General features: G+C 47.6%; 1 protein-coding gene across 2 annotated transcripts in view; it reads right to left on the bottom strand.

The window, feature by feature from the left end:
- Positions 1–24058, bottom strand: part of LOC112942448 (E3 ubiquitin-protein ligase RNF220-like) — a 74606-nt gene that overhangs the window by 35221 nt on the left and 15327 nt on the right. Inside the window, exons 3-6 of one of the 2 annotated variants that reach the window (XM_026033392.1) lie at positions 19569–19664; positions 16071–16113; positions 8115–8236; positions 6974–7106 (exon numbers count right to left, since the gene is read on the bottom strand). In XM_026033392.1, the coding sequence (XP_025889177.1) occupies positions 6974–7106; positions 8115–8236; positions 16071–16113; positions 19569–19664 (394 nt within the window). Of the gene's footprint in view, positions 1–6973; positions 7107–8114; positions 8237–16070; positions 16114–16264; positions 16449–19568; positions 19665–24058 lie in introns of those variants that run through there. The other variant, XM_026033400.1, reaches the window with a different exon arrangement.

Here is a 24058-nt window from a genome sequence, read left to right as displayed (position 1 = left end):
CCCTTCTAACTCCCCAAGAACTATACACAATACTGTCAAATTGAGAGAATCCCCCTTCTTCCTATACAAAATGTTTTCCTGGTTAGAGTGACTGTCTGTTACATAAACCAAGATGCAGGTCACTACGCTCCTTTCAGCTAAATCTTTCTGGTACTTGGAGTATAAAAATCTATGCGTTTAGATTTTTAAATGTGTTAAATCAGAATGCCTCCAAAATAATATATTAACATTCTTGATTTTTAATGTCCATAAGTACTGAGTTATTGAGGGATTCCATTTTTTTTAAGTTAGTGCTTTAAATTTGATGGAGTCCCAATAATTATTCTCTGTGTTACGAAAAGAAAACACTACTGTTGCTTGAAGTGTTAAGTAAATATTAAACGARTGTTTTGGGACTTGGAGGTCCTCTAAAGAAGGGACAAGCCATAAAATAAACATCTGAAAAATACACTTATACAATTTAATCCAATTATTTATTTTATATTTAAATATATAAACTTCTATAATTTAGATTTAAAATGCTGTAATTTATTGTTACTGCAATTTACACATTTTATGCCAGTGAAAACTTCCATGTCCTGTACAGTCTCCTAGAAGTCACACCTGCAGCTCAGTGGAAATGCTTCTGCCAAATTTCAGTGGATCACTTTATCTCCACTTTCCAGTGGAAACTAAAATGCTACTTTAACCTTCTGCCACAAGAATACGTCAAGTCTCACTGTCTTCAGAAGCTTTCCTGCTCCCCCAGTTATACTCATCTGGAAGAGGACAGTCGACTACAACGTGGGCTTCTAGAACAAGAAYTTTAGGCTCTACCCCAGCTTTCCTACCAACTTTACAACGCTGGAAAGTTGCTTTTGTGTGCTTCGCTTTCCCCACGTATGGACCAAACAAGCCTTTCGTGAGGTTTTGCTATACAGTTTAATGTTTATAAAAGACACCAAGAGGTATAACTGAAAATCTTCTATTTGAGCTTCCGGTTGGCTTCTGTAAGCGTGCCAAGGTAACCACCAGAGTAGGTGCCAATCCCAAATGAAAAGTCACTGTGCTGCTGAGGCAGGAAACTGAAAAGCACTTACTGGGTTTTAGAGGATAGGATCTCATACTTGCGAGCACGCTTCCACTATGAAGGGTATTTAGAAGGAGAACAGAGGAAGACTCTATAGCTTGGCSAAGTGGACCTAGGCTGGAAAAAGGCTGGTCTAGAACATTTCCTGCTCAAACTGAACCACATCTTGCTTCTGCAGAGACAGAAAGCTGGCAGCGAGACTGCAGCCATCTGCTAGAAACTTCCAGACATTTTAATAAAGTCCCCCTTTCCAGACAGCTGCCCTAATTGCACATGACATGAGATCCAATGCGAATGRGCAACTTGGGATGCCTCAGTTTGTTACAGCTTATAAGGCTTTACMAAGCTCCTCTTCGTACACGGCTAACTGGTGCTGTTCCCTTCCTGTGCTAAGGGCACGGATGCATACGAGCCCTCTGCTATCTTAGGAGGGGAGCAGCCTGGAAAATAGAGAGAAACTTGAGGTTAAGTAATCCCCATGTGTTGCTTCTCCAAGAGTCTCACAATCCATCTCAGCCAGACCCCTGTCATCGCGATCTTTCCTAGAAAGCCTCCGCGCCTGGCAGTGCCCTGCTTGGCATGTTAACGCGCTCAAAGCCTTCCCCTCGTSTAGGCTGGTCTCAAGGCAGCTGACTTGTTGAAGGAAAAGCAGCCCACGGGAGCAGCAGCGGAGCTTGCTCCTGTGCCCAGAGGAAGGCTTTTTGGTGGGGGAGATGGGGAAGGGGATGGCCATGGAGGTGGAGAACTTAGCAACAACCCTGCAGTGCTTTCAGAGCTGAAGGGGCAGCAATCCCTGCTCCGTCAGGCTGTGCGGCTCGCCGCCTAAATGGTACTTGCTGCTGGCTCGCTTCCCGCCGCTCCGTGTCTCCCCCTTTGAAGCAGACTGGACAGCTTCCTCAAGCTGGCGTTATCACTCCCTCTAACCACTCTTGGCAGGCAATCTAATTCCCCCTGAAAAGGTCACCGCCATTTTAACTGCCTTTCAATCACATTAAGCACGCGGCCGCTCGTGCTCCGAGCGCTGCGCCCGCGGCTTCTCCTGACTGAGGTGCGATCGATAAACTGACATCCCGGCCCCCCGTGTCCCCCATCCGCTCCCCTCCTTCCCCGCTGCCGGCCAGGCAGTTTTCCCACAAGGAACAGCAAGGGACTCGCCAGCAGAAACCCCTCCTCACAGGCGAGGCGGCAGAAGGGAGCGGCTAACCTGACATTTACTCATCGGCTTCGTCCCATCTGCGAGGACAGGGAAGGGTGCAAGGATCCCCCCACCTTCTCCCTGCCTAGACCCGCCGAGGCAGCGACTTCAGAGCAGAGTTTGCTTAGGCGGCGGCCCAGACGCCTTTGAAGCTGTGTTCCAAAGAACAAGCCTCCCTCAAGCTTCCTTCAATGCAATCATCACCGTTATCTCTCCCCCTGCCTTTTTTTTTTTTTTTTGCAGTTCCCAGTTACGTGTTCCACCCATCGATCCCTGTGTAAGACACTGTTTTAAGTCTTCTTGCCTTTTGACTGTGCTAAGCYGTTTAAGAGATGACAGCAGCTTCTATCAGCGCGAAGCTGATGCGATTCTTTTCAGATAAAGCACTTTTTTTTTCCACTCCCCCCCTCCCTTTCCCTTCTTTCAAGTAAGAGACATACACACAAAAAGAGACACTGAACCTTTCAAAGGAGGAAGAAAAAGAAAAAAAACCYTTTTGAACTTCCCTCAGGAATTCTTTAAAGGGATAACCTTACAGTGTAAACACTGAGGGTAATGTGCATCCATTCTGGGGAGAAACACAAGAATCGCTACAAATATGTTGAGTGTTAAAAAAACAGAAAGGAGACACTTGATGCTTTCCCTTGCAAAGCCTTGTAGGCTTCCTAAACAGAGACTGGCGTGAGGCTCATTAGACAAAGATTGCATGAAAAATTCCCCTGCAACAAAGAGCATCAGAGAGGGAAGAAGCCTTTCACTAGAACCGTACCTCACTGCCTTGAGACATGGGGAGAGATGGTTATTGAATGCTCAGGTAATTCGAGAGAAATTCTAGTCTTGTCACACAGTTCTGAGACAGGGAAACAATTTAGACTTCTGCGTGGTTTTCCACTTAGAAGCAAGAGCATGATTAAAACAAGACWGGGCAGGTTTCATGCTGGTGGCCTTCTGCTTGCATCCCAAACAAAAATGGAATAAAAGAAAACAAAACTCTTACAAAGGAGGGGAAATTCCTACTTTTAGCAAAATCTGCTCTGAAATTAAATAGCTCCAAATTCACTATAATTGTCGATATCTTCACTGCCCAGTTTGGGACAATCGAGTTAAGCAATAGAAAAGGACAATCTATGAAATCAGAAGGACAGCTAAAAGTACCAAATAATTTCTGAACGACAGCCTACACCAAACCCAACAGCCTAAGAGCTAACATACTGATATCAGCACTACCTAGTCATGTCATACACCTTCCTACCTCCATCTCCTGTTCCTTCTACCTGGTGTCTCAAGTGCACCAAGCCACAGCAGGGTGGGCTTTGATCTGCTGCTGGGGGATCTGCAGCTGCAAGGCCAGGGCAAATTCTAGCTTCTAAAACAGCCACTCAGGTCAGAGGGGTGAGTATTTGCTAGGATAGTTTTGAAAGCATGAAAGCTTCATCCTAGGAACCACATAAGTAACACTTTTATGTTAAGTATTAGACCTCCTCTAGGGAAAAAATATTATTCATTTCCCTGACCTTCCTTCCCCCGCCCCAAAAATAATACAATAAACAAAAAAGCCCACAATCTCCCAATACTCCATTACACCTGAGAATCTAACATGATCTTTCATGTATTAGTGAAGAGCTTTCATCACCCCGAGAGTGACATGAAATGTATCCATTAGCCAAAAATGATTATTAAAAAAGCCAGAATCTGTGTTCAGTTTGAGTTGCTTCCAAAATGCTGCCCAATAGTCTAAACTGATTCATGCCATAAATGCTGCCTAGTATCCTGCTCCCCTCAAAACGTCCTTATAGCAACACTCCATTAAAACAGAAATTGAGGAGACACATGAACATCTACTCTCCCCTCCAGGTTTAAGTATTTCCCCCCATGTCATCTCTTCAAACACTGACGACATCCATGAAACCTGGCAAGTACTGTCTGGCATTAAAAGAGACTTTTGATTTCCACATTGCTACTACTACTCAGCAAAGGGATGAGAGCCTCAGATGAGAAGAGTTAAYGAGGGTCTTGCCAACTTCAGATACAGCAGTTTTAAGTGTTAGAGGGTATCTCCAAAATGCTGTGCTTCAGCATTTGTGCAAATTAAATGTGTAAATTCAAATGTGTAAATTAGAAGCAGTTTGTGTAATTCAGCAATGTGTAAATTAAAAACTCTGCCCCCCAAACAAGGAAAGAGCAGAGAAAAGAAAAAGACTGTCATCTTCAGGTTATCTGAGAGTGCACAGAACAGGTCTGACTGAGGATATCCGAGTGCTAGCAGCTAGGGAAAAGATGAAAACTGCCAAAGGGGGCATAAAAAGGTATAACTTGCTTAAAAAGAAACATAACCAGCTAGTGTAGCTCATGCCAGCTTTGCTCTGGTTCTCCAAATTTCACAAAAGCKTCTGGCACAGAGTAGCCAGGCATGCTGCAGATAGCATCTCCTTATCTCACAACATTGGGCAAAAACTTGGTGATAAAAACTTATTCTTCTTAGGAAAGTGCTGGGAATTTGAGGGCTGCTGAGTCTCCTTGTCAGCACAGGCATGTTCCAGAGAAGGAAGCAAAAACACAGGCACTAGAGACATCCCAGCCACGCTGGTGGAGCCATGCTTTGAGCAGGGGCCTCTGCCACCCAAAGTGAGGGAATGGATGACGCTCAACACGAACATCACCAGGAGGCTCTTGTGCATTCCAGCTGATCTACAAGTAGCTCCCCTCTTGCACCAAGGAAGGAGGAGSCTAATCCAAAAGACCTTGTCACCACAGATAATTACCAAGAGGTTCTCAACATACCTGGCTGCACTCTTCTCCAAGTCCTCTTGGAGAGATTCTCTTCTAGCTGCCTATGTAACCACTCCTGAAGGTAGCATAGGGGTCTTAAACGAAGACCCTGTAGCTTCCTGAACATAGCAAGGCTTTTTGAGGCATTAAACACAGAAGTAAGTGTCAATGCATGTGATGCAGCCCTCTAGCAGAAAAGGTTATAGCATCGATGTTGCCATAATCTGACTAACCTCTGAGGGAGGAGAGCAGCCCACTTACTTAGTGCAAACTTCAACAAATTTGAAAATTCCAATTAAACACAGAAAAAAAAGCATCAAGAAGCAAGCACCATATATTTACACAGCCTCATCACATCAATTACACACACTTTGCCAGCCTTTGAAAGTCCCATTTGAAAGACACTGCCCAAGTGACTGGTGTTGAATGAAAGAGTCAAATCATAATCCAGAGAGTAAATTTTTTAAAAAGGAAATATTAATCAAGGGAGGACAGCMCAATGCTGAGAGCAGAGGGGGTTGGAGACCATGCTCAAAGACCATGCCTCAAAAACTCAGGTATTTTGGGGGGGGCAAAGGAAGAAACTGCATGTGCACATGAAGGGACAGGAATGGACTGAGTAGTTTTTGTTTATCAGGATGAAGAGGAGGATCTAATAGTAGTATTGACCATGATAGAGGTACATAGGCATCCAATGCTTATGACAATAATTACACAGCTAAACAAAAAGTTTAAAGCACTGCACAGTCCAACCATAACCACATATAGACATGATTCTATGTGAGCACAGAAACAGTGAGGAAAATAAAGGCTAAAGATACAGGAAGCGAACATCACGAGCTAGCCTTAAAACACACAGAGAAGCTGCTCCACCTCTGTGATCCTGATCATCTGCTCTGCTACTCCCTGGCTACAATTTAATTTTAGAGGAAGGTAAGGGGAGATGGGCAGTGCTAGGCTGTCACTGAGCACACAATGGCTTGCAAGTCCAACTCCCTGACTTAGTAGCCTTTCCCCTCGAGATATTTTAAATTAAAATCCAAGCTGATATAGGAAGAGATCGCATCCCATCCTCTTTATTGAACGGAGGGAGCCAGCATTCCTGCTCTCATTAGGCATGTGCTACGTGGATTGCTTGCGAGAGACTCTCAGTGCCAGAGGTCCCTGCCAAAGCAGTTTAGTAAATCCTCCTCTTCGAGGCCAAAGGGCTGAGTGTAAGAAAGGGGCCAGGTTTCTAGCTAAAATTACATTCACCGATAAAGCTCACGAGAGGTCAAATTTTGCCATAACTCACTCTCTCTTCAGTAACCGATTTCCCCGTCACTGGGGAAGGAGCAAAAGAAGGAGGAAAAATAAAATGTGTTTGTCTGGGAGCCCTAAGGGCTTGCAGCGCTGGAGGTGCAGAGCAGGTTCCTGGATTCTCATTTATCAACCTTAAAAGGGATGGAGTGATAAATGCACAACTGGCCCTTTAATATTTTATGCAGGTGCTAAAGCGACTTAGCTGTCACCTTCAATACATCACCAGGGGCTGATACACCAGCTTTCGTCACTCCAGGCTGGGAATTTTTACAATTTCATTTCTATTTCCCTCTTCTCAAATATTTCCACGTATTTCTTACTATGTGTAACACATAACAAGCTATTTCCCCAAATGATCTCCCCATTCTATCCATTCCTACTCATTCCCCTTTTAGTCACATTTCTCGAGCAAGAAATAAAGCCTTGCTTTTGTTCMAAATTTGTGCAGATCTTCACGCTCATTGTTCTGGAGAGGCAGAAAACCAGAATCACTTTAAAATCCCACCCATCATGAAAGGGAAAACCCCAGGYGCTGAGGCAGCCCAAGCCTGTCCCTCCCTCTAAGGACACACAATTATCAAATTTCACAGAAGAACTTCTCACAACGGATCAGAGGGGTCCCCAAAACACTGGCGCACCTCGAAATCCTCCCTCCAGGAGAGTAGTGGCCCGTATCCTCTTCTGCCCACACCACTCGTACTCTTCAAAGCGGTTGCCATTCTCATTCTCGATGTCCACAGAGTCATCCTCAGTCATGCACGAGCCTTCTCTCTGCACAGGGTAGAGCAGGGGCAGAGCATTGAGATGCAGGAATCAGTGCTTTGGGGTTAACAACCGATGGAGAAAGAAAGTTGGATTGTTCCTAGGGCAGCTAAGTGTAGATTGGACTAGAGTGTCTCCTTCCCGCCCCCAACCCGTGTGATTTGAACACTTAAATTTCTCTCTCTCTCTCTATATATATATATTTTTTTTAAGTTCTGCTTCCTACAACAATTCTGGTGTGCATTTAAGCACACATTTCCCCTATTTCGCATGCACAATTCTCCTGTCTATCATGGAAACAACAAATTCCTTTAATCCACAGCATGGAGAAACTCCCACCTACAGAAATTAAGGAAGTATCTCCCTTACACCAAGACACCTTTACACCATGCATCTCTTGAGTAAAAAGTTTATTCTTGTTTCCTATCTTCACTGCGGACTTTTCATGAAGAACAAGCACAGAAAGCCCAATGCCACAGCGCTCCCTCCTAGGGCTTGTTCTTCCTTTCATGCTGTCTGCAGGAAGACGGCTGAGGGACTGGCCCTGCTCAGCAACGAGACCTCTCTCGCACACCTTCTGGGGCGAGGTGGTCATGCAACATTTACAAATGCCAAGCTGCTACCAGGGGGAGAAAAAATAAAACCACCAACTAAAGATAATCTCTTCCTTTGAAGACATCAAATTTAAGAAGAACTCTTTTTTTTGCTGCACTATATAGGAAGCATAAAGTCCTGCAAAGGGCTTTGCAAACCTCTATACAACCTTCAGAGACAACAATTTGAACTTCTTCAACAGAAAGAGCGCATGAAAAGGAGAAGTTACCAGAACAACACAGGAGAAAATCCCGAATAATCCATCTTTCAAGACAAAGGAAAGTGGCTACAGATCTCGGGCAGACAGTTAGCATTGCCTTCAAGCTCAGCAATGTTAGTTTTTGCCCCAGGTTAGGTGGGCTGCAGACCAAGCTGGGAGTAGGGGGAAGGGAATGGCAGCTGGCGATCCTGCTGCGCCTCTACCTTTGCAAGGCATTGTTCCACATGCCTACTCATCTCCTCCTCGGATCCTGACAGAGGCCGGCTGCAGAGGGGACATACCTGCCCTTCGTCTTGCTTCCGCCGTTTCATTTTCCCAATCCGAGCTGCGTGGAGAAACCAGGGAAAGAAAACAAAAAAGGAAAAACATGTCAAGTTTGGAGATCAACTCTTCTCTATGTACTCAGCTCTGCCTGCTCTGAACAGTAAGGCCTTGGCAGAAACGCAGGATTTTGGACCAGAAGATCCCACAGCCATTCCCCATTCYGACATTCTAAGAGACACAGAGAATTCCACTTTGTACTTTCTACATCAAGCTGGGGTTTAGTTCATTCTGATTTCAGAAAGGCGCCTACTCTTGGTTTGAGAGCTGGGAGATGGACTAGCTGCTGCACAACTCCAGGCACGTTATTCAAATGGTTAAACACTTTGTTGTGAAAGTCTGCATTTTTTTTCCCAAATCTGAGTGATCAAGCCACTGAACCCTGCTCTGGATTTGCCTTCTAACTCTCAAACCCACCCCTTAACACAACTATTCCCTATAGAGGAATTTCTCCAGGCCTTAGAAAGCTGAAATACCGCCTGCAAAGCCTTGGTCACATTTCATAACCGCTGCTTCCAGAATCCCACCACCTCTTGCACACCTTGAACAATACGTTCCCAAAATGTCACCAACAAGTCAGGGTAGCATCTTAGTAAGGGTACCATTTCGGCAGAGGAAGGATCCTTACTGAGGAAAACGCAGTACCTACATTCTGACATTTTTATCTCATAATTTTCCAGCCATATAGAAGAGAACTGGGGGCTACCCTGCCTTCAAGAATGTATATTCTGGGAAACAGACATGTTGGGAATCACGATGATTAGAAAAAGTAGCCTGTTGCTTAATCTAATCTCTGCTTAATTTGAGTCATGGTCTAATGTGATCAAAACATCTGGAACCAAATCATTTGCATTAAAAAGAACTTCTGTCCTTTATTATTATGGCTTTAGGCAGGTATTACCGAATAACTCAATCACTGGCTGGAGGAAAGTTGTTGTTTAATTAATAAGGAAGGTCAAAATTCTGAATGAGAGACAAGGAAAAGCCCAAGGAAAGCCCATGTGATAATGAGAGATGACACCACCGAAAAGCGGCATTAGCAGGAGATCGTTATTGACGTTGTGAGCACTGCAGCATGCTCTGAAAGCCTTCACGCTCGAAGACGGCGAGATCAACAGCTCCCTGCAGCCAGCAAGTCAGGGAAAGGTGCCGGAGCAGCAGGAAAAGCAGACCCAGGTACAGGAAGGTGTCTGTCAGGGCCTGCTGAAGCACATCCACATCACCCAGCGAGCTGCAAAGCTTTAGCTGAACACACCAACAGAAACATCAATCCTTTCCAGGGCTTCCTCTTGAGGAGAAACTTGAAACTTCCCAGGTTGGGTACAACGTGCCACAGAGGAAACCCAGCAGTGCTCACCAATCCCTACACCCTGGGGCACAGGATTAAAGTGGCTTCAAATTGACTCCTGGGCATTGCTTTTCCTTGGCAAAGGACAGGTGGACAAACTCCCTTCAAAACATAAGCCTTCATCCTTGGCATGATAGAAAGGATTCTGCAAACACGACATTCTTAAAAAAAAAAAAAAAAAAAAAAAAAAAAAAAAAGAGCAAAAAAAACCCCAAAAAAGACAAAAGCATTTTTCAAGGCCTGGTAACTGAGAGCCCTTCCTCACCGGGTACATTCTGCTCTCAGCCATTCTCTAAACCTCACCTGCTCCTGCCAGCTCTGCAGTCCTCTCGTGTTGGGTTCAGCAAACCAACAACCCCACAGGGCACCTGTTTTTTCTACATATTTCAGGTACTACAGTGTTTCTAGGAAGAAATTGTCTAGTTTCCCTCTCGTCTGCTTAAGACTAATATTTTACTTGTACTGTCAGCTTCTACTTCAGAAGGTAAACTGCTCGACTTCCACTCAAAATAGAAGCAAACATTAATTGTGAAGGGTTATTGCCGATTTCTGTGTGGCCAAATGAATTATGCTACATTTTTAAATAGAACAATGYCCCCCACAAGGTGTCTGCCAAGCTTTCTCTCTCCTTCCCACCCTCCATGAAGCTCCAAAGCCTACCCCTGCTCAAGGATCATGCAGCCCTGTTACCAAATGCAGTTAGCAGAATTGAACCGTGCTCCCTCGTTTGTACCTCAGCACATGAGGGACTTTGGAGGCTCTGGTTTAGCAAATACTCATATCCTCTAGCTCGACTCTTTCAGATAAGTTCAGCAAGCTGCTTCCTTGCCTCAGTAACTCTGCAGAGCTAGCACAAAARAAAAAAAGGAGATGAAGCTGGCATCTGACATCAAGATTCTCCAGTAAACACCTCTCTGAGCAGAAAAAAATGCAGAAAGATAGAATAAAAGCTTTCTCCATCCTCATTACAACTCCCTCTTTCCCTCCTCTCATCTGCTTTTGAACAGGGAAATGGAAGGAAGGACCCATTGAAGTATTCAGGTAGGATGCCATGTGGCCAAACAACCCAGGTAAACAAGTTTATTGCGCAAATCTGTTAATATCATTAATTTTTTACTGCCATTCTTATCCAATCTATGCACTATAACAGCAAYTGAAAGAAGACAACTAGTTTTAGGCCTTGTCTGGATGAATTCTTGGGACTGCTCTTGCAGAACAAATACCTGATCTGCTGTTGAAACGTTACCGCAGGGCTGGTGACAGAACCCAGGTCTCTTCCAGCTCCGTGCAAGATCCCAGCAGACAGCACCTATCTTGGTTCACTCAGCTCCTTGGAGGAGCAGCCCTGTAAATCCGAGTGCCACAAGTGAAAAAGCCACGGGAGGAAAGAGGTGTTGGAAACAAATCCCCCTGCCATTTTCATTCGCGGGTCATTAGGAGCAGCAGCCTCGTGCCCACGGAGGCCCCGGGTGCCCCTGGTGACAGCAGGGAACGAGACGGGAGGCGGCAGCCCAGAAAGCACATCCCGAGCAGCCCTTTCCATCCCGGCTATCACTTCCAATCAGCGCGGAAGGGACAGAGCGGCCCCAAAGGCAGGGGGTGATTGTGGTGCTGTCCCGAAGGGGAACGGCTCCAAAGAACACGCGCGCGAGACCCCTGGATTCTTAATTAGTGTTGATAGATGCGATCATTTCTAATTAGCTCACTAATCCCTCTCCCCGGCACTCCTGTCGCAGGAGCATGGGAGAGGAAAAAAAGCCATTCCCTCCTGTAAATCAGGGAGATAAAAACACGGGCAGCAGGGGACTGGATGCGAGAAGAGGACCTCGCTCAAGGAGACCCTGCACAAAAGTGCCCCTTTTGATCTCTGACTGTACAAAGGCTCTCTAGTTATTATCCCAGCCTTTTGCTAGGACATGAGGAGTTCACTAATTCTTATGAGCATTAATAATTATTGTTAGGTCATCGAGAGCTTTTCAGCACCTTTGAGGCCTCACTTTTAACAGAAATACTTTACCAAAAGCCTGGCTGCAAATGTGACCCCCAAACATGGAGCTCTTGTCCCTCAAGTGGGACACAGGGACCTGCCYTCACGCAGCTACTCCAGCAACAGGACTAGCGGATTCCTCAAGCAGGTGCTTGRGACATGGTCCCTTTTTCCGCAGCTAATGGGCTCCTAGCAGCACCTGGAAGCGCCCAGGAAGAAGCTGGCCTCTAACCCATGAAGCAGCCCAGAGTTCAAGTGGTCACAGCCCCRTAATGAGACCTGAGAAAGAATCAGGATGAGGAACCCTCTGGCAGGACTGGGATCTAAATTCAGGTCTCTGATCTGCTCCCAGAAACACTGCTGGTTAGGGAAGCTGCTCTTCCATTTCCTAAGGAAAAATAAACATATAAATAAAGGAGCCAAGGGKTTTTTTTCTGCTGGACTTTCAAAGTCTCTAGTGCCTTTCTCCTTTCATCTGGGTCCCCTTCCCCAGACGTTGCTGCCTTACAGGCAGAAGAAACAGAATCTTTTCTCCACAGCGGGCCTCCCCATCTAGGCTGAACTTTATTAATGCCTAATGATCCTGTTACTCTCAAGCCCAGCAACTTCATGATAAAAACACTGATGGTTTTCAATTTCCACTGATTTTAAGTAAGTAAAACTTCACCTTCAGGACAAGGCACTAATCACCTCAGAAGGACTTTTACACAGCACCCAGCAGTAGCTACTGTGCAACCCTCCGTAAGAGCATCAAAGGAGATGATTAAGTTCCTAGCAATATCTCTTATGATTCCCTCCACCAGTTTGAGTGGTCCCCTGAGTCCCATGCAGACATCATTAGAAGCTCCTGCAATGACAGGCCAATCAAATTAAATGGAAACATTTTTGTCTCCTTTCCAGTGAAAATAATCCGGTTTTATTCCTCCTCCCTGTCTCTGCTACAAAAGCAAACGAACGGCAAGCTGGTGCTGATCTGAGTCCAAGAACAATCCCTGCAGTGACCACCTCCATGGAGATGTGTGCCCTGAGAGGCGGTTTTAGGGTCAGCAACAACACTAGAACCTGTTTCTCAGGCACGTGCAAAAGCAGGATCTATCTGCAAAGATCTATTTTGTAGCTCTACCGAGAATGCAAACTTTACAAACGCCCCTAAATTCAAGCATGTAAATACACACTTGCTCCCTACAAATCTCCCAGAAGAGGAGGGCCCAGAAGGGAGTTTTGAGGACTGGTTAGTCAGGCCTATCAAAAGCTTCTGTGGCCKATCAACTTACCCAGGAGCATTTGATTTGAGGGAACACAGGCAGCAATAGCAGAAAACAAAAAGCTATCTCAGGAAAAGCTAAAGCAAGAAAACAGATGGTCAAGAATGAAGCCGTTTCAAACTTTATGTACAATTTGCCATTCATCTGCCTAAGAGAGACCATTTAGGGCCAAATTCACACAAGGGCCTCACTGGGCTTTCAAATTTGCATGGCCAAGCRTCCACACGGATGATTTCAGCAGCCTTCAATCTGACCCCACTCTCTGATGTTGGCATATCCTTAGCCAACTGAATACATTTTCCTATAGGCTAATGCACAAATCTGTGCTTTTAATTTTGAGTGACTACCTAGGCAGATCTGCCCTGCTAAACTCCATAAGCATAAATTTACAAGGTGGATTAAAGCTTCTTTGAGTATGGCAACACTGAAAGTGAAGCAAATGGGAGAAACGCCTCTTTTTCGCCTGGGTTTATTGGGAATCTGCACCTCAAACTCTGGGGTTCATCAGGACACAACCTCTGCAGAGCAGGTTTAGCCCAGCTGAAGGGTGACGATTAACTCACCAAGACTGACAGGGACGTTCAGATACAAACACAGAACCAAGAGACTTACAGGCAGAACGCTAATCTGCTGCTCCACAGCTTGCACACATACTCAGCTTCCTTACGGTTCAATTTAAGCAAAAGAGCTGGATTTAAGGAATTAAAATACTGGATTGCTAGGTACTTATGAATCATACGACTATCAGGACCTAATCGTACTGCAGTCAGGCCAACAGCAGCTCAAAGAAGCCTTTCTTCACAGCACAAGGAAACTTATCTAGGGATTCTGGTAGCATTTGGGCATCAAACACTGAGCAGATGAGACTTCAGCAAAGAATGATTTGGAGAACGGCAAATGCTGTGGGTCCCTTTTTATGGGGGAGAGCTTCTAGAAGGGGTCCTGAAACTCAGCTGGGAAAAAGCTTTACAGAGATACCAAGATAAACCATCTGCAACACTGAAAAGCACCTTGGAAATAACACAAACGAATGAAATGTTACGTAAGAAGTGCAGGATGTCTTTCAAAACCAAAAAACTAGGGTTCCTTAGTGCATCGATAAGACAATGCAAAATGAGAAGGCAGATATCTTTGGACAAGCCCTACACAATTTCTGTCAGTGTAAACTAACAAGGGTGAGGAAACCATTCTCATGGAGCAAGCTCTAAAATCGTGAGATTGATTAGAAGCTCATTAAGACACAAGATATAAACAAATAAGCGTTTTCTTCCAATGCACTCAAGTGTTCTCCATCTGGAGCAATCCTGCTTAAATAGCTGTTCAACAATAATGCAAAAATGCTTATGAATACTGCAAAGTTACTTTAGTGTGAACAATTGGGGAAGGAAACAAGAAAGCAGGCAGAGCTCAGTGCTCACAAATACCAAGGCACACGCACAGAAAGAAGCTGTGAATTTTATCCAGCTGCCTGGCTGGATACTAATCTAACAGCATAGAGGGAAACCAGGCATCACTGTGGGTTATGTTCTGGGAACAGCAATAGTCAGTCACAGAAAGCCAAGGTCGAAAGAAACCGGTTCTGATCTAGATTGACGTCTGTAACCCTAAGCACTTCAGCTAGTTCTATATCCAATGCCCTAACTTTTGGGCCTACTATTGTTAGGGGGCATAAAAGAGTGCACAAGAAATATCACGCTACAATATTGTTATAAAAACCAACCTAATGCCCCCACCGAAGAGATGGCTGGCACTTTTGCTCACCCTACCACAAAGGTACTGAAAAAAAAGTTACAAAAACAAACGTGAAAATGCTGTACAGAACTGCCAGGTTCACAAAAATATCCAATGACAGGGCCCAAGCTCCGAGCCTGCAGTTTGCACACACCCTGGTGCAAMCCTCCTTGGGTCCAGGTGAGACACAGGGGCAGTGCAGAGCCGGGTCAGCAGGGGATGCTGCCATCAAGAGCTGCATCTACCCTCAAAGACTCCACAACACCAGGAACCTCATGGGCCGGGCTGGTTTTGTTGACAAAGAGCAGTTGTGCACTGAGAAAAGGTGGAAGGTGTAAGCTCAACCCGAGCTACACACCAGTGATGAGGAAACACTTCATCACTGACACCATAGAGCACTGAGATGAGCACTCTTCCTTGTATAACTAAACCCTCAGGAATTTAAGCATTTTTGCCCTCAAAATCTATAYATAAAAATCTCCAGGGTAGTTCTGAGTTCAGTTATATATTACTCGGCAAAGACATTGGGCCAGTAACTCAGAAATATTTCTGTTTGCTTAAGACCATGTTAACCATGCAATACTGCCAACAAACTGTTTCAGCATCAGTACGACTCAAACCCGTTTGCTGTTTCGTTCAAAACATCGTTATCTTTCTCTAAACAAACTGCATCTGCAGAACGCCACTGATATTATCACAAACTACCTAGGCAGGAAGTTCAAAACTGACAAACCTCCTGATACCCTGAACAAATGAATATTGACTGAATGGTATTACAACAACTACAAGCAACATAAAATGAGATAAACTATTACTGTTTAAATGATAAGCTCTGGTTTCTTCACACTTTGAGAAAACAGCCTCAATTTCTTTTAAGTAAACAAAAGGGAAATATTTTAAGCTTTTTTTTTTTTTTGAGGTASGTGCATTTACAAACACAAAGATGGGAATTCCTCACATTGAAATAAAGGGAATTGAGGTTTGATTTTTTTTTTTAAGTGTCAGAACACTTCTTAGTGGATTTATTTGTTCCAAACACCTAGAAAGAAGAGAATGGGAGCAACGCGGCTGCACCTGTGGGCTGGGGCAGGGAAACCCAGCCTGACGTCAGACACGGGTGTGCTCAGACTGCTGGCTTATAAAGTTCACTACAAGACCTGGCTTCTGCCCTGCAATCCTTGGGAACAGGGCAGCAGGGCCTGGAGCGCAACCGAGAGGCCTCGGGGCCCTTCCGAGGGTCCCAGCCGGGGAAACCGCTTCCTGTGGGAAGCGCAAAGCAACTCGCGGGATTTTATCTCAACGTGACGTGACCAAAACAACCGCTCGTGACGTGACCAAAACAACCGCTCGTGACGCGACCAAAACAACCGCTCGCGCCGCGGCGGCGGCGGCAGCAGCAGTGCAGGGGGGTCGCGGTGGTGGCTGCTGCCGCCCGCCGCGGGGCCCGGCGGCCGCTCGGTGCCGCCCCGCGGGGCCGGGCCGGTGCCGGTGCCGGTGCCGCACTCACCATTCAGCCGGGTCTGCCTGTTCGCTCGCACCCGCAGGAAGGTCTGCAGAGGGGAGACAAGAGCGGACAAGTGTCAGGGCCCCCGGGAGGCCGCCCCCTCCGGACGGCCCCAAACCGCCCCCCCCCCCCCGGTAAACAAGGCCCGGCCCGGTCCGCCCCGCTCATCACCGGCCCCGGGCCTGCCCCGCACCCACCTCTTCCCGGCCCCCGCCGCCGGGCCCCCTCCTGCCGCTCTGCATCTCGGCGGGCGGCTCGCGGGGCGGCGGCCCCGGCGCGGCCCCCCCCGCGCGGCCGGCGATGCGGGCGGATGCGGCGCGGCCCGGCAGGCGCCGCCGATCAGCCCCCAGCGGCCGCCGCCATGTTGCCCCGGTCATGTGACCCGCCGCCGCGCGGGTGAAAGTTCACCAGGAAACCGACGGGGAGAGGCGCACGGGAGGAAGTTCCCATGGCAACCGACAGGCGGCAGCAGGGCCCGGGAGCGCCGGCCAATCAGCGCCCAGGGGCTTTAGCACCCAAGGGCACTCGGCCAATCAGCGCCCGCGGGCACTAGAGCGCGAGGCACTTAGCCAGTCAGGGCACTAGGGCAAGTGCACCCCAAGATTCTCCTGCCAATGAGGGACCCAAAGGCACTGGCCAATCAGGGCCCAGAGGTGCTTGCGTCACCAAGACTGCTTGACCAATCCAGGCCCAGGGGCTGAGTGCACCCCAAGATTTCCAGCCCAATGGGGGATCAGGGTGTGTKGGCCCAAGGGCTCCTGGCCAATCAGGGAAGGCCACCAGCACCACAGGGCCAAAACAATGTGATTTTGCCTAAAAAAGATGCACATTTTTTAAAGCCCTGTTGCCTGTGCACGGCTGCGGCCTGCTTGAGGCACCAGGAACCTTCCCGTTTGCTCTAGGGCTCTTGTTCTTTCTGCGTTTCATCAAAACCAGTCAAAAATGGGCAATCAAAAACGGCCAGTGAATTTCTTCCCCATGTCTRCCTGCAGATGTGGGGGGCTCTGAGGAACGAGCCGGGGTAGGACCAGCTGCCAGACTAACAAAACCCTCTTCTTCGCCCAGGCTGTCCTTGTTGGAATCAAATGTACCGCTTGGGTCTCCAGACAACCCGCCTCCCACAGAGAGAATATTTGGTCTGTGAGAAGATGTGGGGACATCAGCAAGTCCAGGGGCTGGCTGGTAGCCTTGTGCACTGTGCACTGACTTGCACAGCACATCCCAGCTCTCACCACATGTCAAAATGCGAACGTATTTTCATGCATGTACTTTCTTAAAAGCTGATGAATTATGATCATTTTTACTAATTAAGCTGTGTCTCAGGATGTTTGCTTGCCCTTGTGGCGGGAATGGAGGGAGCTTAGGCTTTCCTGGACAAGGTTTTAGGCTTTCGCTTATGCTTACTCCACACCTATTCAGCCACAAATGCTCTGTAGGCTCAGCTTGGTCTCCATCCTAGCAGAGGAGCCCGAAATGTCATCATTGGGGTAYATGAATGACAACTTGCTGTTGCTTTTCAACTGGTGAATATAGCTAGAAAAGGCACTAGCAGGGCTTTATTTTCACTTGGAGAGCAGGAAAAGCCACTGTACGTAGGAGGAGCACCCTCATTTAGCCCATACCATGATGTCCTGCACTGTTGGAGCTTCCATTGAGYGTTGGTGTCCACACGTTGAATTCCTCAACCTAGGCATGGGACAGGCAGGGCAGAGCCGGCTCCCCACGTCTTGGAGCTGCCCCATTGCCAATGCTGTGGCTCTCTCTCAACCCAGGTGCAAGCGATGGGCAATCCAGCAGTCCCTCAGCTCCCATTTGCAAATCTCCTCTCTTTTCATGTATATTCACCGCATGGGGACTAAGAAAACCAAGCCATAGGAACTGCAACAACCTACGCACCGATGACTCACATTCCACCATTTTACTAATGCGGTGTGTATTTGTTATTGGATCACAAAGAACATAAGGAGCATTCACAGTTTCAGCAGCTCTCTGCAGATGAAAAGCTAAATTTTGCAGCCCTTGAAGTCCCAGTGAGAGTCTTCCGCTCTGCTTCCCGAGCATTTTGCTTGCTAAGCCAGGAGGACTAAATTCTCATTCATCCTGTGGCTTTATGCAGGCTGCACCGAGGCTTTACACAGCCCTGGCACCCACCCTAAGGTCCCTTTACATTGCCAGAGCAGCATAAAGCAGCATAAGGGTAAATGAAAATCAGGCCCCAGAGGTCTTTTCTCCCTGCAGTGCAGACTTACAACTCCCATTACACATTTGCATTAAGGGCTACAACCCTCCATAAAATACACCCACAAACTTAAAAGACATTACAGTCTAGCTAGACTCAGCACATAGAGGGAGCTTCTGCTGCGAATATTTGTCCTCAAGTATGACATAATAAAAATTTATAGGACCGGAGGACTGCAAGGGACCACCAATTTCACAAAGACTGAAGTCAGGAGACACAAGAAGGGAGGAGGGGTGTTCTCAAATGAATGGGGTCACCCCAAAAATCTCTTCCACATCCTTTTGGGAAGAATATTATTTGTTTATCAGCCTTCATACAGAGGCAAAAAAGAGACTAGAATTACCTGAATCACACATTCCTGTGTCTTCTGCATGGTTTGCTGCTGTTTCTTTGCACTAGGTTTCACCATTGCATTTACATAGAAGGGTAAAGTGTGTGTGATGTGCCACCAAATTGTAAATGAAGGCTCTTAGCCTCACTCTATGCTGGACTACGTAGCAGACAGGAGGATCTGGCCCATATTTGGTAGAATAACCAATAAAGAGGACGGGGGGGTGGAACAATGGGCAACAAATGTACAAACTTGCTACTAATAGGAACCATCTTTAAGAACATTTACTTTAATTGCGGTTGMTTGGCTGAACCCCTAGTGCTGGTCATCGGCCTCTGCAGATCCAAACACAGCCTTGGGGCACATGTGACAGTGCCCAATGTGGGAAAGCCTGAGCTGTCTACTTCGCCTTAGGCATAGGATATCATGTCAAAGCAGAGGAGGACTTAGGGTGATGGGCATATGTCGAACCACTGCCTGTCCAACCCATCCATACRGCGGGTGGAAGCATGCGTGGGTCCCTGCTAAAGACTTCACCTATTCCATCTGCTGCCTTCTGAAGTTTACTTGAAAAAAGTCATTGGGCACAGACCTGAGGGCAAACAGTTTGGAGGTGTGATGAGCTGGAGTTGAGCCGGTCTGCCCCCCAAAACGCAGACAGACATCCTAGCAGATCTGTACTCCTAGGGCTAGAGCTGTGGCGAACATAATGCAACAGAAGCCACCACAAAGATTTAAAGTAGTTTTGTGGGGAGGAAAATCTGCAAACRAGAGCATGGCTCCCAGCCATATAAGCCCACCAAGGGCTGATGTCCTGCTGTGTAGGCAGACGAATGGGGCACCGCTGTGGAGCAGAGAGCCGGGGCGCTGGCTCATGGCGAGCTGCACGCGCTGCTTCCCCGTAAAGCCCGACCGCTGTCTGCTCGCTTACCTGGTATCTGTCCGAGTGATGGATGTCATCTGAAGAGTGGGGCGATGCTGTCGGAGAATCTCCTTCCCGCTTGATTGAGGCTGACAACAAAATTGACTGCAAGAGAAAGGAGAAATTCATGCTGTGAGCGCTGCCAAGCTCTCTGCCCGGCGAGGGCGCGCGTGCCGCACTCGGAGCGCCGCACGCATCCGGGCGGCCTCGGCGCTTCCCGCAGGACCGTATCCCATCTCCTGCCCCACGGCAGAGCGGGAGGCCGGGAGACACCTCCTTTTCCTGCCTCGGGCACTCCATAGCACGTTTTGTCCTGCAAGCAGGGCTTTAACCGTGCTCGGGAGAGCACCCCGTGGGCCTGGCTTCCCCGCGAGCCGCAGCAACCGGATCCCACGTGGGCAGTGCCAGAGCATCCGCGGGCACACGCTGTCCTGCGGATACCACCCGGACCTGTGAGATCCCCTGACATAAACACCACGCCATAAACACACACTGGCGATACAGGAACGCGGGCGAGCGCTCGTGTCGAAGTCCCACTGAATCTCTCGAGGGCTTCGGGAGCTGCACTGGAGCTCTCAGCACCTCTGCAGCAAAACGGCCCCTTCGCTCCATAATGACACTGTTTATTTTAATAAGTAGCAGCGAAAAAAAGGGCCTTTTAAAAGATTGAAAAGATCAGTGATGTTTGAGAAGGAAGAAATCTCTGATAAACTCCAAGTCAATAGTGGGTAAGTCTAAATTCTACACACAATGAACTCCAGTGGGAAAATTACTCCAAGAGTTTGACAATATTAAAAAAAATGTCTACTGGGTTGTAAGTGATATTTATTATTAGAAGAACTTCAGAGAAAAATCCATTTAAAAATGCTAATTTAAAATAAAGATTAGCTGAAGTGGATGAAATTTAGTAAGACACTATACTGTAAAAAATATACACTGTAAATGCAACTCTCCAGATGTTTGTTTCGAGGAATCAGCTGGCAAGATTCAACAATAAATGACTGCTCAGAGCTGTGTCTGTTTGCAAAGGGAAGTGCAGATATCATCTGAATTGGACAGGTCAAGTGTGGTGACAACGTTATTAAAAAACAGAATACCTTGGAGAAAGGCAAGCATTCCAGAAACATTTGCCTCTGGGCTGAAATGAAACATGAAAAAAAAGGTGCATTTTTGGGAAAGATATGAGCAAGTGAAAAAATGACTCAGCATACACGTATGTTTGGACAGCAGGGAGCCCCGGGGCTGGTGGTACCCCAGGGGACTGTGCTCAGCACCCAGAGGCATTTAGTTTCTTTATTTCCTACAAGGAGAAGGAGGGAAAAGCAGTTTTGGGGAAAAAAAAAAAGCAGGATTGCAAATGTCCTGTGCAACAAAGCCTGACAGAACTCAAGTCCCGACTGCAGCGCTGCCGATGGCCTTTCCCTCCTGGAACGAGCTGAGCATCCCGGAGCTGGGAGGGTTAAATGCATTTGCTCTTCCAATGAATTCTAGAGAAGGGGAAAAAAAACCCATCTGCCCATTCTTTGGCGACAGACAGACAAACCCTCCCTGCCTCCAGCTCCCCCCTCAGCTTCTGGTAGCTCTAATCCAATATTATTATGTGAAAAATGGTCGGGCTAGCTATGGAGACAGTAAATTAAACGTTATGTATTAGTTTTTAGCGTGTGGTCCCGGGAAGAACGCCGGCCCCATTTATTCCACAAACCTCCTGAGCACCATGGCGATGACCTCTGGAAAAACGCAGGGCTAAACTAATCCCAAAGATGTCAATCTCGAGGCCTCTTCTACATACACTCGCAGTTTAGATTAATAAACTGTCTATTTTTAAATTGTGTGCAAGCACTTCAATTCTAAATACCTCGCCGGCATGTTAAGCACAGCGTTAGAGATGCCAAGTCACACTTCCCCTGCGCTCTCCGGCAACTTGACTTCATTTGTTTTCCYCGTTTCCCCGGGATGTGGCTCACTTGGCCCTCCAGCCCGGGCACGCAGGACCTGCGTGGTGGGGGAGGACTTGCATTTTKGTGTTAATTTGGGCCTAATTTGGGCCTCTTTCTTTTCCCCCTGCTGCAAACCATGGTGTTGGGACTGCCTCCCCACGGCTAAGTGGTTGGGGTGCCCTCAGCACAGACACATCCCTTGACACGTTCCCCATCTCCTTGAGCTGCCAGCTCGCTCATCCCTGCTGAGGGAACATCTAAGCCCATCTCTGCTTCAGGAAGCATCTTGAGTGGGGCTAAATCCAGGGAAACAACCTCCTTCCCAGGCCAGGACCCCCCCCACAGCAAGCCGCGGCTCCAGGACAGCAGTTGGGGCCTCGTGCGAGTGGCCCTGCAGCCTCATATTTCTCCCTCCCCTTTAAATCATCCCTCCACTGGGAAAGGCACTCTCTGCGGAGGTTATAAACCCTGAGAGGATCAGCCTGAGCATTACACCTGGGGCAAGCTAAATAAAAAAAGGTCACCGGCGCTTTTTAAACATGGACAAAAAAGCAGTAAAATGTGTTTGGGAAAAAAAAAATCCGGCATTAAATCATGACTTTTTGCCTGGCTTGCCTCATTAAAAGTGGCCTTTCGGAAGGTAAAATTATCATTGTAAGTGATAAGATCTTTAAGAAAATAATTCACGGCTTCTTCACCCTTTAATATGATAGCCGCCACCGGCTAATTTTTTTCTTAATGGCAACGAGGCCATCAATCTTGCCCGGGCTGTGTGAGCCTGCGCTGCCAGCAGCACCCGTGCATGCACATGCCACCGTGTCCCCAGCCAGGCCAAGGTTTCCTTCATTCCCAAGGGACAGGACCTGCCCGCACACGCGGTCCCCAGCCCTGTCTGATACCTCTGACATTCCCCTTCYTCTCAAGGCCGGTGGTTTGAGGGTATTAAAGCGCTGGACTCTGGCTTTCTGCTAGCCCTGGAAAAACACAGCGAGTCTATTTTTCTTAAACAATCCATCACAGCTGCTGTCAGCAGAACAAATACCCTAACCCCGCTTTTTATGTATCTGTATGGCCTCTTTTTTTTTTTTTTTTATATACATATATATTTTTGGCACAAAGTGTTCCCTGCTTGATGCATTCAGCTTTAACTCTGCCGTCTAAATAGGTACTTATCACTTAACATGGAGGTGATGGCTTGACATGTTTTCTGTCTCCTGCCCTCCCCTCCACGGTAGGGAAGCCGTCAAAGTGTTGCTAATAGCTGTTATCACTTGGGAACTGTAACCCGAAAGCCATGAGTGATACCAGACCTTGCTCTGATTTCCCCCCCTTACTCTGCTAACCRTTCTTCTTTTCACGTTACCGTTTGAGGATCCCTGACACAAAGATGCTGGTGGCAGAGCTGAGTTTCGCAGACACTTTCAGAAGGTCCAAATTTGCTCCAAATGAGAGGCAAAATCCCCCGGTGGCTTTTAGCTGGCGGAGGTGGGCTGGAGCTGAGGGTGCAACGCTTGAATGCTAGAAGGGTGTTAACAGTGCATGGAAATACCGGCATCAGCAGCCTGCTGGCCTCCCCTGAAGGCTTCCAGGGCTTGCAGCTGTGCTAAGCTTACACAAACGTGAGCTACTGGTCTATTTTTGTTCATGCTTTGCCACACTTGGGACTGCGATGGAGCTCAGGGCCCTCCTGGAGAAGGCACCAGCTATGCAGAGGGGAAAGGAGCCCTTCTGGGAGAAAGGGCAGAGGATGAAGAGGGAGAGACCTGGGCAAGGTGTCCTGGTCCGTCTGTGGTGGAGCTGGGGCAGAAATGCAGACCCTCGTTCTGGAGCGTGGCACTGAACTGCCCCTGTCTCTGCTCTGGTGCCCTCATCCCCAGCCTAAAGAGAGGGCACAGCTGCTTGGCCCAAGGGCAGCGCAGGGCTCTGCTTGTTCACAGTTTGTTTTATGGAAAAAAAAAAAACTGGCAGAGATTTTTTTGGAGTAGCCCCMGTTTCCTTACCCTGCACAGACAGGGCACATGGATGGCTGACCCTCATCCCAGGCACTCCCCTCCTCTGTAAACCTGTGCACCGCTCTCATGTCCCCTGTTTAGCTGCAGCTTTGCCACAAGGTTTAGCTTTAGCTTTTTAGGTCTTTCCTCATAAATCTCAGTTGCAGAAGGAGGGGGAGGAAGGAACAGGCACAGATATCTGCAGTGCCTTTCCCATAGTCGCCCAGTAAATCCATGACATAAGAGAAGGAGTTAAAACCCCAGGGCCCTGACACCAGTCCCTGGCTCCTACCACCAGACACGATGTGGAGAAGTTAAATGACCGTGCTAGAAATTTCATCTCGAGCAASGAAGCTGGGAAAGGCTTAATACAGACATTCTGTCAAGGTTTAAGGCTCCAAATCTCACTTGCTTCAAAGCTCTTTCTCCTTGGAGGGCTTTAGTGGTCAGATTTCCCTCCAGGTGCTGTAATTCTCTCTCAAACGGTTCTACGAAGCCGTAAAACCAGGGGAGCAGGTGGGGGAATCCGAGGGCTCCGGCAGCGCGGCTCGCTTCCCGGCTCAGCCGG

The sequence above is a fragment of the Nothoprocta perdicaria genome, unplaced genomic scaffold (assembly GCF_003342845.1).
Source record: "Nothoprocta perdicaria isolate Ctin4 unplaced genomic scaffold, notPer1 scaffold_0, whole genome shotgun sequence".
Classification (NCBI taxonomy): domain Eukaryota; kingdom Metazoa; phylum Chordata; class Aves; order Tinamiformes; family Tinamidae; genus Nothoprocta; species Nothoprocta perdicaria.
This window is presented reverse-complemented; position numbering and strand designations above follow the sequence as displayed.